Below are 17,722 nucleotides of genomic sequence, written 5' to 3' on the forward strand. Positions count from 1 at the left end.
GCCAACTATCACATACTTCAGAGCTGGCCCAACATTCACAACGCCTTCTGTTCAAACCATAATGAAAACGTAAAACACGTAGTTACGTTCCAGCTGCGGGTCCAGTTCTGACATCATGTGTAGGCCTAGCTGAGGCGACCCCGAATCCCAAGTTTCGGCTCGATAGGTAATTTGTTGCCCGAGCAATACACTAATTGGTTCTGAAAATCCACTTTTTTTTCCATGCCTTGCTACGGGGTCCTTGAATGAGCTATCGGATAGAAACGTTGGGGTCCGTCTATATGGGCCGAGACGTTTGCAATGCACCTAGTCTTGCAACTCTGGGACATTTCTAAATGTCGTCATTTTCGTGATGCAAAAATGAAATTATTGCAAATGTATGAGGCTGTTTCTCGATCCGAGAACCTTCTAGAGCCACGTAACTCACCTTGCACTATCGACCTGAGGTCTAGAACAGGTTTCTAAAGTTTCGGAAGTCTATGTCTGACGGTTCTTTAATAGTTCGAACAAGGTTAACTAATGCAGGCAGTGTATGTCTCCATGCACCCCAATGTGTCCCTCCTTCCAAGCTGTGTGTGTGTGTGATTTAGTTTTATTATTCTATTCTATTCTATTCTGTTCTATTAAATTTTATGGGAAAAATGACTGATTTACAGTTCATGGGGGTTGCCTAATCACACATATGAAGTTTTGGACAGATCTGACTTTTTTAACCCCTCGAAACAGCCCCTGAGACACCAATTATGGCACTTCCGGTTGGCACAGGAAGCTATAGGTAAAGACATATCCTCATTGGGGCTTTTACAGAATCCTGGGTCTTAAGTGTTTACTTCAAGAACTGACCGATTTACACAGGGTTGAATGCACTATGTCTATCAAACTGCAGGCAGGGTATGGATATACACTTTTGGGGTGATTTTAACCACTTCCGGTTGCTACAGGAAGCTTAGAATCGACACAGGTAGACCTCATACTGGCCTGATGGACTGTCATTGAAGACAGGTTTATAAGGCATTCATAACCTACATAGGCTTTAGGTTGACTTTAGAGGAGCAGGCAATGTATTCCTATGGGGAGAGAAGTCATTATAATCTGTGAGATCAAAAAACCCTGTTTTACTGTTAAGGGTTAATGCCACACGGTCAAGGTTAGGCTTGCACGGATCGGGAGGACCTCAGGAATGTACCTGAGGTCGAATTGTGCTTCTCACCCTAACGATTCTCTCACTGTCACCCAAAAGCAAATGACATTTAGGGCCAGGCTTCATTTTGGGCCTAATTTTCTAATGGTCGCTGCACCAGAGCGAGCTACGGTCAAGCGGGGCATCTCGTTGAACTCGGCACGGCCTAGAGAATATGGAAATGCCATTGCAGGTTCTGTGTGTCTTTAAGCACTGCACTTTGTCACTCCATCCTTGCTGTGTGTGTGTGTGTGTGTGTGTGTGTGTGTGTGTGTGTGTGTGTGTGCGTGTGTGTGTGTGTGTGTGTGTGTGTGTGTGTGTGTGTGTGTGTGTGTGTGTGTGTGTGTGTGTGCGTGCGTGCGTGCGTGCGTGCGTGCGTGCGTGCGTGCGTGCGTGCGTGCGTGTGTGTGTGCGTGAGAGAGAGAGCTTTTCTTTGACATCTGTTGGGGGAAATGACTGACTTACAGTTCATGGGGGTTGCCTAATCACACATATGAAGTTTTGAAAAGATCTGACCTTTTTTAACCCTTCGAAACAGCACCTATGACATCATTTTAAGGCACTTCTGGTTTACACAGGAAGCTGAACGCGACCTCTAATGCGTATGATAAGATGTGTGCATGAAGCGTATTATGTCATATTCCTGTTGTCCTTCTGAAATACATGGAAGTGGAAACAGTGTGGAATGGATTAGGTCCGGGGATCTTTTAACCACTGGTAGTGATGTCATGTGATCTCCCTGACCAATCAGCTGTCGAAGACAAATGATACAGTAACACACATTGTGCAATGACTTTTGACATCCTGGAGTGGTGGACTTCCTGTCTCACAGTATTGAAGGCTCAGACGTGCATGCTGTATTGTCACTGGGTCTGTGAGTATCTGTGAGTATCTGTGCTGTTGTCACGCCTTGGTCATTGTATTTTGTGTTTTTGTTATATGTTTGGGTAGGCCAGGGTGTGACATGGGTTTATATTGTTGTTTTTCGTATTGGGGTTTGTAGTATTTGGGATCGCGGATGTTTAGGGGTGTTGTATAGGCTTGGCTGCCTGAGGCGATTCTCAATCAGAGTCAGGTGATTCTCGTTGTCTCTGATTGGGAACCGTATTTAGGTAGCCTGAGTTTCGCTCTGTATTTCGTGGGTGTTTGTTCCTGTCTCTGTGTTGTAGTCACCAGATAGGCTGTAATAGTTTCACGTTCCGTTTGTTGTTTTCGTATTTCAGTTATTTCATGTACCGTCTTATCATTCATTAAAGTCATGAGTAACAAACACGCTGCATTTCGGTCCGACTCTCTTCCTTCAACAGACGAACGCCGTTACAGCTGTATTGTCACTGGGTGTGCACCGTGAGTATCTGTGAGTATCTGTATCTGTATCTGTATCTGTATCTGTATCTGTATCTGTATCTGTATCTGTATCTGTGCTGTATCTGTATCTGTATCTGTATCTGTGCTGTATCTGTATCTGTATCTGTATCTGTATCTGTATCTGTATCTGTGCTGTATCTGTATCTGTATCTGTATCTGTATCTGTATCTGTATCTGTATCTGTATCTGTATCTGTATCTGTATCTGTATCTGTATCTGTATCTGTATCTGTGCTGTATCTGTATCTGTATCTGTATCTGTTTCTGTTTCTGTGCTGTATCTGTATCTGTATCTGTATCTGTATCTGTATCTGTGCTGTATCTGTATCTGTATCTGTATCTGTGCTGTATCTGTATCTGTATCTGTATCTGTATCTGTATCTGTATCTGTATCTGTATCTGTATCTGTATCTGTATCTGTATCTGTATCTGTATCTGTATCTGTATCTGTATCTGTATCTGTATCTGTATCTGTATCTGTATCTGTATCTGTATCTGTATCTGTATCTGTATCTGTATCTGTGCTGTATCTGTATCTGTATCTGTATCTGTATCTGTATCTGTATCTGTATCTGTATCTGTATCTGTATCTGTATCTGTGTATCTGTATCTGTATCTGTATCTGTATCTGTATCTGTATCTGTATCTGTATCTGTATCTGTATCTGTATCTGTATCTGTATCTGTATCTGTATCTGTATCTGTATCTGTGCTGTATCTGTATCTGTATCTGTATCTGTATCTGTATCTGTATCTGTATCTGTATCTGTATCTGTATCTGTCTGTATCTGTATCTGTATCTGTATCTGTATCTGTATCTGTATCTGTATCTGTATCTGTATCTGTATCTGTATCTGTATCTGTATCTGTATCTGTATCTGTATCTGTATCTGTATCTGTATCTGTATCTGTATCTGTATCTGTATCTGTATCTGTATCTGTATCTGTATCTGTATCTGTATCTGTATCTGTATCTGTATATCTGTATCTGTATCTGTATCTGTATCTGTATCTGTATCTGTATCTGTATCTGTATCTGTATCTGTGCTGTATCTGTATCTGTATCTGTATCTGTGCTGTATCTGTATCTGTATCTGTATCTGTATCTGTATCTGTATCTGTATCTGTATCTGTATCTGTATCTGTATCTGTATCTGTATCTGTATCTGTATCTGTATCTGTATCTGTATCTGTATCTGTATCTGTATCTGTATCTGTGCTGTATCTGTATCTGTATCTGTGCTGTATCTGTATCTGTATCTGTATCTGTATCTGTATCTGTATCTGTATCTGTATCTGTATCTGTATCTGTGCTGTATCTGTATCTGTATCTGTATCTGTATCTGTATCTGTATCTGTATCTGTATCTGTATCTGTATCTGTATCTGTATCTGTATCTGTATCTGTATCTGTATCTGTATCTGTATCTGTATCTGTATCTGTATCTGTATCTGTATCTGTATCTGTATCTGTATCTGTATCTGTATCTGTATCTGTATCTGTATCTGTATCTGTATCTGTATCTGTATCTGTATCTGTATCTGTATCTGTATCTGTATCTGTATCTGTATCTGTATCTGTATCTGTATCTGTATCTGTATCTGTATCTGTCTGTATCTGTATCTGTATCTGTATCTGTATCTGTATCTGTATCTGTATCTGTATCTGTATCTGTATCTGTATCTGTTCTGTATCTGTGCTGTATCTGTATCTGTGCTGTATCTGTATCTGTGAGTATCTGTATCTGTATCTGTATCTGTATCTGTGCTGTATCTGTATCTGTGCTGTATCTGTATCTGTATCTGTATCTGTATCTGTATCTGTATCTGTATCTGTTCTGTATCTGTATCTGTATCTGTATCTGTATCTGTATCTGTATCTGTATCTGTATCTGTATCTGTATCTGTATCTGTATCTGTCTGTATCTGTATCTGTATCTGTATCTGTATCTGTATCTGTATCTGTATCTGTATCTGTATCTGTATCTGTATCTGTATCTGTATCTGTATCTGTATCTGTATCTGTATCTGTATCTGTGCTGTATCTGTATCTGTATCTGTATCTGTATCTGTATCTGTATCTGTATCTGTATCTGTATCTGTATCTGTATCTGTATCTGTATCTGTATCTGTATCTGTATCTGTATCTGTGCTGTATCTGTATATGTATCTGTATCTGTGCTGTATCTATCTGTATCTGTGCTGTATCTGTATCTGTGCTGTAGCTCTATCTGTATCTGTATCTGTGCTGTAGCTCTATCTGTATCTGTATCTGTGCTGTAGCTCTATCTCTATCTGTATCTGTGAGTATCTGTATCTGTATCTGTGAGTATCTGTATCTGTATCTGTATCTTTATCTGTGCTGTATCTGTATCTGTATCTGTATCTGTGCTGTATCTGTATCTGTATCTGTATCTGTATCTGTATCTGTATCTGTATCTGTATCTGTATCTGTATCTGTATCTGTATCTGTATCTGTATCTGTATCTGTATCTGTATCTGTATCTGTATCTGTATCTGTGAGTATCTGTATCTGTATCTGTGAGTATCTGTATCTGTATCTGTATCTCTGTATCTGTATCTGTATCTGTATCTGTATCTGTATCTGAGTATCTGTATCTGTATCTGTGAGTATCTGTATCTGTATCTATGAGTATCTGTGCTGTATCTGTATCTGTGAGTATCTGTGCTGTATCTGTATCTGTATCTGTATCTGTATCTGTATCTGTGAGTATCTGTATCTGTATCTGTGATCTGTCTGTATCTGTATCTGTATCTGTGAGTATCTGTATCTGTATCTGTGAGTATCTGTATCTGTGTGCTGTAAAATGGCATGTTTCTAACTTGCATTTCCACTTCCTGATAATGAGTTGATTTGATAGGTGCTACAAGAGGAACGCCAGTCAATCTAATGGAACCACCAGGTAAGACCAGGTAGATTCCCCATGGTTACTACATGGAGACAATACTGTAGATTCCACATGGTTACTACATGGAGACAATACTGTAGATTCCACATGGTTACTACATGGAGACAATACTGTAGATTCCACATGGAGACAATACTGTAGATTCCACATGGTTACTATCATGGAGACGATCTGTAGATTCCACATGGTTACTACATGGAGACGATACTGTAGATTCCACATGGAGACAATACTGTAGATTCCACATGGTTACTACATGGAGACGTATACTGTAGATTCCACATGGTTACTACATGGAGACAATACTGTAGATTCCACATGGTTACTACATGGAGACAATACTGTAGATTCCCCATGGTTACTACATGGAGACAATACTGTAGATTCCACATGGTTACAATACTGTAGATTCCACATGGGTACAATACTGTAGATTCCACATGGTTACTACATGGAGACAATACTGTAGATTCCACATGGTTACTACATGGAGTATCTGATACTGTAGATTCCACATGGTTACAATACTGTAGATTCCACATGGTTACAATACTGTAGATTCCACATGGTTACTACATGGAGACAATACTGTAGATTCCACATGGTTACTACATGGAGACGATACTGTAGATTCCACATGGTTACTACATGGAGACAATACTGTAGATTCCACATGGTTACTACATGGAGACAATACTGTAGATTCCACATGGTTACAATACTGTAGATTCCACATGGTTACTACATGGAGACGATACTGTAGATTCCACATGGTTACTACATGGAGACAATACTGTAGATTCCACATGGTTACAATACTGTAGATTCCACATGGTTACAATACTGTAGATTCCACATGGTTACTACATGGAGACAATACTGTAGATTCCACATGGTTACTACATGGAGACGATACTGTAGATTCCACATGGTTACTACATGGAGACAATACTGTAGATTCCCCATGGTTACTACATGGAGACAATACTGTAGATTCCACATGGTTACTACATGGAGACAATACTGTAGATTCCACATGGTTACTACATGGAGACAATACTGTAGATTCCACATGGTTACTACATGGAGACAATACTGTAGATTCCACATGGTTACTACATGGAGACAATACTGTAGATTCCACATGGTTACTACATGGAGACAATACTGTAGATTCCACATGGTTACAATACTGTAGATTCCCCATGGTTACAATACTGTAGATTCCACATGGTTACTACATGGAGACAATACTGTAGATTCCACATGGTTACAATACTGTAGATTCCACATGGTTACTACATGGAGACAATACTGTAGATTCCACATGGTTACTAAATGGAGACAATACTGTAGATTCCACATGGTACTACATGGAGACAATACTGTAGATTCCACATGGTTACTAAATGGCGACAATACTGTAGATTCCACATGGTTACAATACTGTAGATTCCCCATGGTTACTAAATGGAGACAATACTGTAGATTCCACATGGTTACTACATGGAGACAATACTGTAGATTCCACATGGTTACAATACTGTAGATTCCCCATGGTTACAATACTGTAGATTCCACATGGTTACTACATGGAGACGATACTGTAGATTCCACATGGTTACTAAATGGAGACGATACTGTAGATTCCACATGGTTACAATACTGTAGATTCCACATGGTTACTACATGGAGACAATACTGTAGATTCCACATGGTTACAATACTGTAGATTCCACATGGTTACAATACTGTAGATTCCACATGGTTACTACATGGAGACAATACTGTAGATTCCACATGGTTACTACATGGAGACGATACTGTAGATTCCACATGGTTACTACATGGAGACAATACTGTAGATTCCACATGGTTACTACATGGAGACAATACTGTAGATTCCACATGGTTACAATACTGTAGATTCCACATGGTTACTACATGGAGACGATACTGTAGATTCCACATGGTTACTACATGGAGACAATACTGTAGATTCCACATGGTTACAATACTGTAGATTCCACATGGTTACAATACTGTAGATTCCACATGGTTACTACATGGAGACAATACTGTAGATTCCACATGGTTACTACATGGAGACAATACTGTAGATTCCACATGGTTACTACATGGAGACAATACTGTAGATTCCACATGGTTACTACATGGAGACAATACTGTAGATTCCACATGGTTACTACATGGAGACAATACTGTAGATTCCACATGGTTACTACATGGAGACAATACTGTAGATTCCACATGGTTACTACATGGAGACAATACTGTAGATTCCACATGGTTACTACATGGAGACAATACTGTAGATTCCACATGGTTACTACATGGAGACAATACTGTAGATTCCACATGGTTACTACATGGAGACAATACTGTAGATTCCACATGGTTACTACATGGAGACAATACTGTAGATTCCACATGGTTACAATACTGTAGATTCCCCATGGTTACAATACTGTAGATTCCACATGGTTACTACATGGAGACAATACTGTAGATTCCACATGGTTACAATACTGTAGATTCCACATGGTTACTACATGGAGACAATACTGTAGATTCCACATGGTTACTAAATGGAGACAATACTGTAGATTCCACATGGTTACTACATGGAGACAATACTGTAGATTCCACATGGTTACTAAATGGCGACAATACTGTAGATTCCACATGGTTACAATACTGTAGATTCCACATGGTTACTAAATGGAGACAATACTGTAGATTCCACATGGTTACTACATGGAGACAATACTGTAGATTCCACATGGTTACAATACTGTAGATTCCCCATGGTTACAATACTGTAGATTCCACATGGTTACTACATGGAGACAATACTGTAGATTCCACATGGTTACTAAATGGAGACTGTAGATACTGTAGATTCCACATGGTTACAATACTGTAGATTCCACATGGTTACTACATGGAGACAATACTGTAGATTCCACATGGTTACTAAATGGAGACAATACTGTAGATTCCACATGGTTACAATACTGTAGATTCCCATGGTTACTAAATGGAGACAATACTGTAGATTCCACATGGTTACTACATGGAGACAATACTGTAGATTCCACATGGTTACAATACTGTAGATTCCCCATGGTTACTAAATGGAGACAATACTGTAGATTCCACATGGTTACAATACTGTAGATTCCCATGGTTACTACATGGAGACAATACTGTAGATTCCACATGGTTACTACATACAATACTGTAGATTCCACATGGTTACAATACTGTAGATTCCCCATGGTTACTAATGGAGACAATACTGTAGATTCCACATGGTTACTAAATGGAGACAATACTGTAGATTCCACATGGTTACTAAATGGAGACAATACTGTAGATTCCACATGGTTACTAAATGGCGACAATACTGTAGATTCCACATGGTTACAATACTGTAGATTCCACATGGTTACTAAATGGAGACAATACTGTAGATTCCACATGGTTACTAAATGGAGACGATACTGTAGATTCCACATGGTTACTAAATGGAGACAATACTGTAGATTCCACATGGTTACAATACTGTAGATTCCACATGGTTACTAAATGGAGACAATACTGTAGATTCCACATGGTTACAATACTGTAGATTCCCCATGGTTACAATACTGTAGATTCCACATGGTTACAATACTGTAGATTCCACATGGTTACTAAATGGAGACAATACTGTAGATTCCACATGGTTACAATACTGTAGATTCCACATGGTTACAATACTGTAGATTCCACATGGTTACTAAATGGTTACAATACTGTAGATTCCACATGGTTACAATACTGTAGATTCCACATGGTTACAATACTGTAGATTCCACATGGTTACTAAATGGGGACAATACTGTAGATTCCACATGGTTACTAAATGGAGACAATACTGTAGATTCCACATGGTTACAATACTGTAGATTCCCCATGGTTACTAAAATACTGTAGATTCCACATGGTTACTAAATGGAGACGATACTGTAGATTCCACATGGTTACTAAATGGAGACGATACTGTAGATTCCACATGGTTACTAAATGGAGACGATACTGTAGATTCCACAAGGTTACTAAATGGCTATTTTAACTGTTCTTGTGCTTCACGTGTTAACCACTGTAATACACAGTGATGACTTTGTTTTTCTTCGTTTTTCTATTATATGATATTCATAAAAAAATGTCGTAATGGCTCAATTGATTAGTTAATTGCGTAAAAAAAGAGACGTTTTAAGGTATCCTAACATTTACACAATGTAAGAATGTTAATGTCTGCAGACATTGCACTTTGATAGTTCTATTTTGTATTACATGGTCTGTTTTACTAAAAATACACAGAACGTAGAACTATATTGAGCACACTTCCTGTTTCTTCAGAAGGGAAATGCTTTTAGATTTAGAGTAAAGATGCATAATCGAGCTCAAAACTAGACCTGTTTTAAAGAATCATGACTGGGATCTTAGATGTTATAGGAGTATAACACCAGCTATTTCTCTGTTTTTTTTCTTTCTGAGTGTAGGCGCACAACAGGAAACTATTAAAGGACCTTGAACTTGGAATCTGAAGGAAACCCTGCCGTTCACCAGTTCCTGCAACAACAAGCACCGCCAGGGATGGCTGGAGAAAACCTGTACAATGTTACGGACGACATCCCATCCACTTGGAGCATCGTTGAAACCGTCGTTCAGTGGACGACGTTCTCCATCGGTTTTCCTCTGATCTGTCTGTCCATTTATGCCATGTACTTCCTGGTCAGAGCTGATCACATCGCTCCAGTCTACGTTATCAACCTTCTTATTGCAGATCTCATTCAGATCTGCACGAGGCCGTTCAACCTGTCTGGTACCTGGAAATTGATTGTGATGTTTATTGAATTCTTTGGTATTAGTGCGAGCATTGGTTTCATGGTGTGTGTTGCTCTGGAGAGATATCTCGTGATTGCATTTCCTCTCTGGTACCGTTTTCGTCGTAACATCAAATACTCGCTCATAATGTCCTCCGTCATCTGGGTTATCCCTTTCCTCCAAATCTCCATGTTATACCTCACGCCGACTCTCGATACGAAGCTGATTCTGTTTGCGGTTAACCTCCTCATACCCTTTCCATTGCTCGTATTCTTCCTCGCGGGCACGTTGAAAGCTCTGTCCGTCTCCGTCTCCGTGCCGGCTGTCGAACGGAGACGGATTATTGGTACCCTGGCCCTTGTGCTGGGCAATTACACAGTCCTGTTCTTACCCCTCATCATACAATATCTGATATCAGGGGTGACAGGCCGTCACAATGTAGAGATCGGGACACTCCTTGAGAGATTCAGCCCCCTTGTGGATCCCTTACTCTACGTGTTCATGAGAAAGGGAGCGAGGACACTCTTGCCTTCCCCTGCTTCGACAAGCTGATGGGTGACGAGGAGCAGAGCCAAGTCACTAACACTATGACCATGACTGAGAGTGTAGTAGAAGGCTCCAGGTAGGACAGATGCAGGGTAATGGACTGTATCTGTATTTAAAAAATATAAAAAAGTTACCATTCCTGTGTCTGTGAGAAGAATTCCAAAAACACAGTTAAAAATGGAAAAGACACCATTTGTTGTTTTGTCAGGTATTGTTGTATTTCTTTGCATCTTGGGACAGTATAAAAGTTTATTTTTTATTTTACCTTTATTTAAACGAGGCAAGTCAGTTAACAACAAATTCTTATTTTCAATGACGGCCTGGGAACAGTGGGTTAACTACCCTGTTCAGGGGCAGAACGACAGATTTGTACCTTGTCAGCTCGGGGATTTGAACTTGCAACCTTCCGGTTACTAGTCCAACGCTCTAACCACTAGGCTTGTAGTTAAAATGTGAAGAGTACATGCCTTGATTTTTTTTATATACAATACATGACATACTGTATTGTACTCAGCCCTATTCTGCATTGCGCTATCTGTGTTGGGCTTGTATTGCAGCTTTTCAGAAAAATATGGACTTGTTTCTTTCAATAAACTGATCATGTGGATATTTGAGATCACTCTCCTCTTTTGTTCCCATTCTCTCCCGGAGTCCCTTAAAAAAAAAGAGGACACTGAAAGTGGTCAGAGTTAGAGCCAGTTTGTTCATTGTAACTTGGTGACGCAGTGGACAGGGCAGATAGGGGTTTGAATGACTAGGCATGTTGGGCAGCCTTCCTTCTCCAGAGACACAGTCTGGTTGATGGGCTGACAGGGCTGCGTGAGAGACCCCTCAACGGGTTCCAGGAGAACGAACAGGGAGATCAGGAGGGAGGAACAGGGAGAACGGGAGAACACAGGAACAGGGAGATCGGGAGAACGCACAGGAACAGGGAGATCAGGAGAACGCACAGGAACAGGGAGATCAGGAGAACGCACAGGAACAGGGAGATCAGGAGAACGCACAGGAACAGGGAGATCAAGGTGCCGACACAGTGAGACCTAACATGCTGAAAGAGAGTCTAAGTGAAAACAAATTATTTTCTCTGGCATTAGAAATGGTACAGTGTAGATTGCTTATTATTTGCGAATAGTTGTAATAACTATATATAACAGTAAGAGAAGTCTGATCAATAGAGACGGGTTTACCTGAAGGACTCAGTCTGATCAATAGAGATGGGTTTACCTGAAGGACTCAGTCTGATCAATAGAGATGGGTTTACCTGAAGGACTCAGTCTGATCAATAGAGATGGGTTTACCTGAAGGACTCAGTCTGATCAATAGAGACGGGTTTACCTGAAGCACTCGGGCGGTCTATGTTTTGTCTTTATTTAGTATGGTCAGGGCGTGAGTTGGGGTGGGCAGTCTATGTTTTGTCTTTATTTAGTGTGGTCAGGGTGTGAGTTGGGGTTGGCAGTCTATGTTTAGGTTTCTGTTTTCGGCCCAGTATGGTTGTCAATCAGAGGCAGGTGTCGTTAGTTGTCTCTGACTGAGAATCATACTTGGGTAGCCTGGGTTTCACTGTTGGTTTGTGGGTGTTTGTTTCCTGTGTCAGTGTTTTGTCACCACACGGTCCTGTTTCAGGTTTCTGTTGGTTTGTGGGTGTTTGTTTCCTGTGTCAGTGTTTTGTCACCACACGGTCCTGCTCTCTGCTCATGATTTCTCCCCTTCACAACAACCTTGAATAGAACTGGTATTCAGGGTTGGAGGCTCTCTGCTCATGATTTCTCCCCTTCACAACAACCTTGAATAGAACTGGTAATATGATTTCTCCCCTTCACAACAACCTTGAATAGAACTGGTATTCAGGGTTGGAGGCTCTCTGCTCATGATTTCTCCCCCTTCACAACAACCTTGAATAGAACTGGTATTCAGGGTTGGAGGCTCTCTGCTCATGATTTCTCCCCCTTCACAACAACCTTGAATAGAACTGGTATTCAGGGTTGGAGGCTCTCTGCTCATGATTTCTCCCCCTTCACAACAACCTTGAATAGAATCCCATGTTGGTAACAGAATATATGACTTTAACACAATGACTTCCTCATGAACTCTACTTTGCACAGTTTAGACTTCTGTGACTCTGTACCTGTACCCCCACATTGACTCGGTACCTGTACCCCCACATTGACTCGGTACCTGTACCCCCGCACATTGACTCGGTACCTGTGCCCCCCCACATTGACTCGGTACCTGTACCCCCGCACATCGACTCGGTACCTGTACCCCCGCACATCGCTCGGTACCTGTACCCCCACACATTGACTCGGTACCTGTACCCCCACATTGACTCTGTACCTGTACCCCCACGCATCGACTCGGTACCTGTACCCCCACGCATCGACTCGGTACCTGTACCCCCGCCCATCGACTCGGTACCTGTACCCCCACGCATCGACTCGGTACCTGTACCCCTGCGCATCGACTCGGTACCTGTACCCCCACACATCGACTCGGTACCTGTACCCCCACGCATCGACTCTGTACCTGTACCCCCACGCATCGACTCGGTACCTGTACCCCCACGCATCGACTCGGTACCTGTAGCCCAGCGCATCGACTCGGTACCTGTAGCCCCCACATTGACTCGGTACCTGTACCCCCACGCATCGACTCGGTACCTGTACCCCCACGCATCGACTCGGTACCTGTAGCCCAGCGCATCGACTCGGTACCTGTAGCCCCCACATTGACTCGATACCTGTACCCCCACGCATCGACTCGGTACCTGTAGCCCCGCACATCGACTCGGTACCTGTAGCCCCCACATTGACTCGGTACCTGTACCCCCACACATCGACTCGGTACCTGTACCCCCGCGCATTGACTCGGTACCTGAACTCCCACACATCGAATTCCAAAAGTGTGCAAAGCTGTCATCAAGGCAAAGGGTGGCTACTTTGAAGAATCTCAAATATAAAATATTTATTTACAACTTTTTTGTTGTTGGTCACTACATGATTCTATATGTGTTCTTTCATAGTTTTCATGTCATCCATATTATTCTACAATGTAGAAAATAGTAAAAATGGAAAAAAAACCTTGAATGAGCAGGTGTGTCCAAACTTTTGACAGGTACTGTATGTAACCCCACAATTTCAACATTAGTGACAAGGAAGTCATTTTTCTGAAGTATTTGCACAATATTTCATTTGTTGCATTTGTGTGTGGTGGAGGACAGTTGTCACATTTCATCATTGTCTCAACATATTGGTTTTAAGTCTGATGGACCTAGACATTGTGACTGACCTATAAAAGTATGGTGGAATATCACTAGTAAGTTTGTTTTATTTTCTCAAGTAGCTGCCTGTACTCCAGCACATCAAGTCTGTGAATATAAAACTAACAGCTTCTTCACCCAAAGAGGTGTATGCATATTAGAGGTCGACCGATTCATCGGAAGGGCCGATTCATTAGGGCCGATTCATTAGGGCCGATTTTTTTTATACCTTTATTTAACTGCAAGTCAGTTAAGAACAAATTCTTATTTTCAATGACGGCCCATGGTTTAGAAGGAAATAGTCCTATAATTCCTATAATAACTACAACCTAAAACTTCTTACCTGGGAATATTGAAGACTCATGTTAAAAGGTAAAAGGAACTACCAGCTTTCATATGTTCTCATGTTCTGAGCAAAGAACTGAAACGTTAGCTTTCTTATATAGCACATATTGCACTTTTACTTTCTTCTTCAACACTATGTTTTACATTATTTAAACCAAATTGAACATGTTTCATTATTTATTTGAGGCTAAATTGATTTTATTGATGTATTATATTAAGTAAGGGAACACCCCCCCTGAAATGGACAAAAATGAATGGGAAGTCATTGGCACTGGAGAAACCATATACACGGTGTCCAATACCACTCAATTCGGCGTCGTTTCGTTCAAAGTTGATTGCAAATGCCATATGGCAAATGCCAGGTGTAACACTTTAAAAATCCAACAGGTGGCGAGTGCGCTCCACCGTGGTTTTTCATATTGCAAATGTAACACAAGTCAACATCCAAAAGTAACATTTTTAAAAAGTGAATAAAAAAAAAAAAACTTATCACCCCCTTAAAAAAGTGCTTTCTGAACCGTTTCTTGAAAATCTTTCGATTTTTTTGTCAATTACACATGTGTAAGAACTGTATGAATATACTTTTGTCAACTTTTATGATCATTATTTTTCTTTAAAATTCTTTTTTTTTTTTTACTTGTCCATTTGCAATATGATTTCATAGGAAGTCAAAAGTCACTTTATTTTGGCCAAATGCCATAAGAAATGTCCAAATGCAATATGAAAGATTTGAAAATGCCAAATCAGGATGTTATGTCCATTTGCCATGTACCATCACAAATTTGACATGCTCAAAAATACTGCAGAAATGCAAAATTGACTGGCCTGATGAACTCGGGATGGCCGGGCAGTGATAGTGGTTCCTCTCCATCGCTTGTTGTGTTGATTTCATCATGTCCATTTGGTGATGTTTTTTTCAATGTTGAATCATATTGCAAATGCATGTGCATTTGCAATATGTTTCAATGGGCATTTACCATCACAAATTTGTCATGCTCAAAAATCCTGCAGGAATGCTAAATTGACTGGCCTGATGAACACAGGATGGCCGGGCAGTGATTCTGGTTCCTCTCCATCACTCGTTAGGGTTGATTTCAGAATGTCACTTTTGGTGATGGTAACTCACTGTCTAAACATATTGCAAATGGACAAAAGTCACCAGCAAGTCACCGTCCATCAGTCAATTAGAAATCATTCTGACACCAAACTGATACAAACTGACACCAAACCCACTTTTTCCAACTCGTTTAGAAGCCAACTATCACATACTTCAGAGCTGGCCCAACATTCACAACGCCTTCTGTTCAAACCATAATGAAAACGTAAAACACGTAGTTACGTTCCAGCTGCGGGTCCAGTTCTGACATCATGTGTAGGCCTAGCTGAGGCGACCCCGAATCCCAAGTTTCGGCTCGATAGGTAATTTGTTGCCCGAGCAATACACTAATTGGTTCTGAAAATCCACTTTTTTCCATGCCTTGCTACGGGGTCCTTGAATGAGCTATCGGATAGAAAGAAACGTTGGATAAGAGGTCTAAATGACTTAAATGTAAATGTAAATGTCTATATGGGCCGAGACGTTTGCAATGCACCTAGTCTTGCAACTCTGGGACATTTCTAAATGTCGTCATTTTCGTGATGCAAAAATGAAATTATTGCAAATGTATGAGGCTGTTTCTCGATCCGAGAACCTTCTAGAGCCACGTAACTCACCTTGCACTATCGACCTGAGGTCTAGAACAGGTTTCTAAAGTTTCGGAAGTCTATGTCTGACGGTTCTTTAATAGTTCGAACAAGGTTAACTAATGCAGGCAGTGTATGTCTCCATGCACCCCAATGTGTCCCTCCTTCCAAGCTGTGTGTGTGTGTGATTTAGTTTTATTATTCTATTCTATTCTATTCTATTCTATTAAATTTTATGGGAAAAATGACTGATTTACAGTTCATGGGGGTTGCCTAATCACACATATGAAGTTTTGGACAGATCTGACTTTTTAACCCCTCGAAACAGCCCCTGAGACACCAATTATGGCACTTCCGGTTGGCACAGGAAGCTATAGGTAAAGACATATCCTCATTGGGGCTTTTACAGAATCCTGGGTCTTAAGTGTTTACTTTAAGAACTGACCGATTTACACAGGGTTGAATGCACTATGTCTATCAAACTGCAGGCAGGGTATGGATATGCACTTTTGGGGTGATTTTAACCACTTCCGGTTGCTACAGGAAGCTTAAAATCGACACAGGTAGACCTCATACTGGCCTGATGGACTGTCATTGAAGACAGGTTTATAAGGCATTCATAACCTACATAGGCTTTAGGTTGACTTTAGAGGAGCAGGCAATGTATTCCTATGGGGAGAGAAGTCATTATAATCTGTGAGATCAAAAAACCCTGTTTTACTGTTAAGGGTTAATGCCACACGGTCAAGGTTAGGCTTGCACGGATCGGGAGGACCTCAGGAATGTACCTGAGGTCGAATTGTGCTTCTCACCCTAACGATTCTCTCACTGTCACCCAAAAGCAAATGACATTTAGGGCAGGCTTCATTTTGGGCCTAATTTTCTAATGGTCGCTGCACCAGAGCGGGCTACGGTCAAGCGGGGCATCTCGTTGAACTCGGCACGGCCTAGAGAATATGGAAATGCCATTGCAGGTTCTGTGTGTCTTTAAGCACTGCACTTTGTCATCCTTGCTTGTGTGTGTGTGTGTGTGTGTGTGTGTGTGTGTGTGTGTGTGTGTGTGTGTGTGTGTGTGTGTGTGCGTGCGTGCGTGCGTGCGTGCGTGCGTGCGTGCGTGCGTGCGTGCGTGTGTGTGTGCGTGAGAGAGAGAGCTTTTCTTTGACATCTGTTGGGGAAATGACTGACTTACAGTTCATGGGGGTTGCCTAATCACACATATGAAGTTTTGAAAAGATCTGACCTTTTTTAACCCTTCGAAACAGCACCTATGACATCATTTTAAGGCACTTCTGGTTTACACAGGAAGCTGAACGCGACCTCTAATGCGTATGATAAGATGTGTGCATGAAGCGTATTATGTCATATTCCTGTTGTCCTTCTGAAATACATGGAAGTGGAAACAGTGTGGAATGGATTAGGTCCGGGGATCTTTTAACCACTGGTAGTGATGTCATGTGATCTCCCTGACCAATCAGCTGTCGAAGACAAATGATACAGTAACACACATTGTGCAATGACTTT

At 41.1% G+C, this 17,722-nt stretch overlaps 1 protein-coding gene across 3 annotated transcripts; it reads left to right on the forward strand.

The window, feature by feature from the left end:
* Window positions 1-1,991: 1,991 nt before the first annotated feature.
* Window positions 1,992-11,390, forward strand: LOC124022323 (G-protein coupled receptor 4-like). Of its 3 annotated transcripts, none has more exons than XM_046337247.1 (4): window positions 1,992-2,064; window positions 2,488-2,537; window positions 5,428-5,469; window positions 10,047-11,390. In XM_046337247.1, the coding sequence occupies exon 4, from the start codon at window positions 10,141-10,143 to the stop codon at window positions 10,921-10,923; it is 783 nt and encodes a 260-aa protein (XP_046193203.1). In that variant the 5' UTR covers window positions 1,992-2,064; window positions 2,488-2,537; window positions 5,428-5,469; window positions 10,047-10,140; the 3' UTR covers window positions 10,924-11,390. The 3 variants fall into 3 exon arrangements, with proteins under 3 accessions (XP_046193203.1, XP_046193205.1, XP_046193206.1); XM_046337249.1 differs by having other exon boundaries at window positions 2,012-2,064; window positions 5,416-5,469; XM_046337250.1 differs by having other exon boundaries at window positions 2,023-2,064; window positions 2,488-2,527.
* The last annotated feature ends 6,332 nt before the right edge of the window (window positions 11,391-17,722 follow it).

Source organism: Oncorhynchus gorbuscha, unplaced genomic scaffold, assembly GCF_021184085.1.
Source record: "Oncorhynchus gorbuscha isolate QuinsamMale2020 ecotype Even-year unplaced genomic scaffold, OgorEven_v1.0 Un_scaffold_1335, whole genome shotgun sequence".
In the NCBI taxonomy this organism is placed as follows: Eukaryota; Metazoa; Chordata; class Actinopteri; order Salmoniformes; family Salmonidae; genus Oncorhynchus; species Oncorhynchus gorbuscha.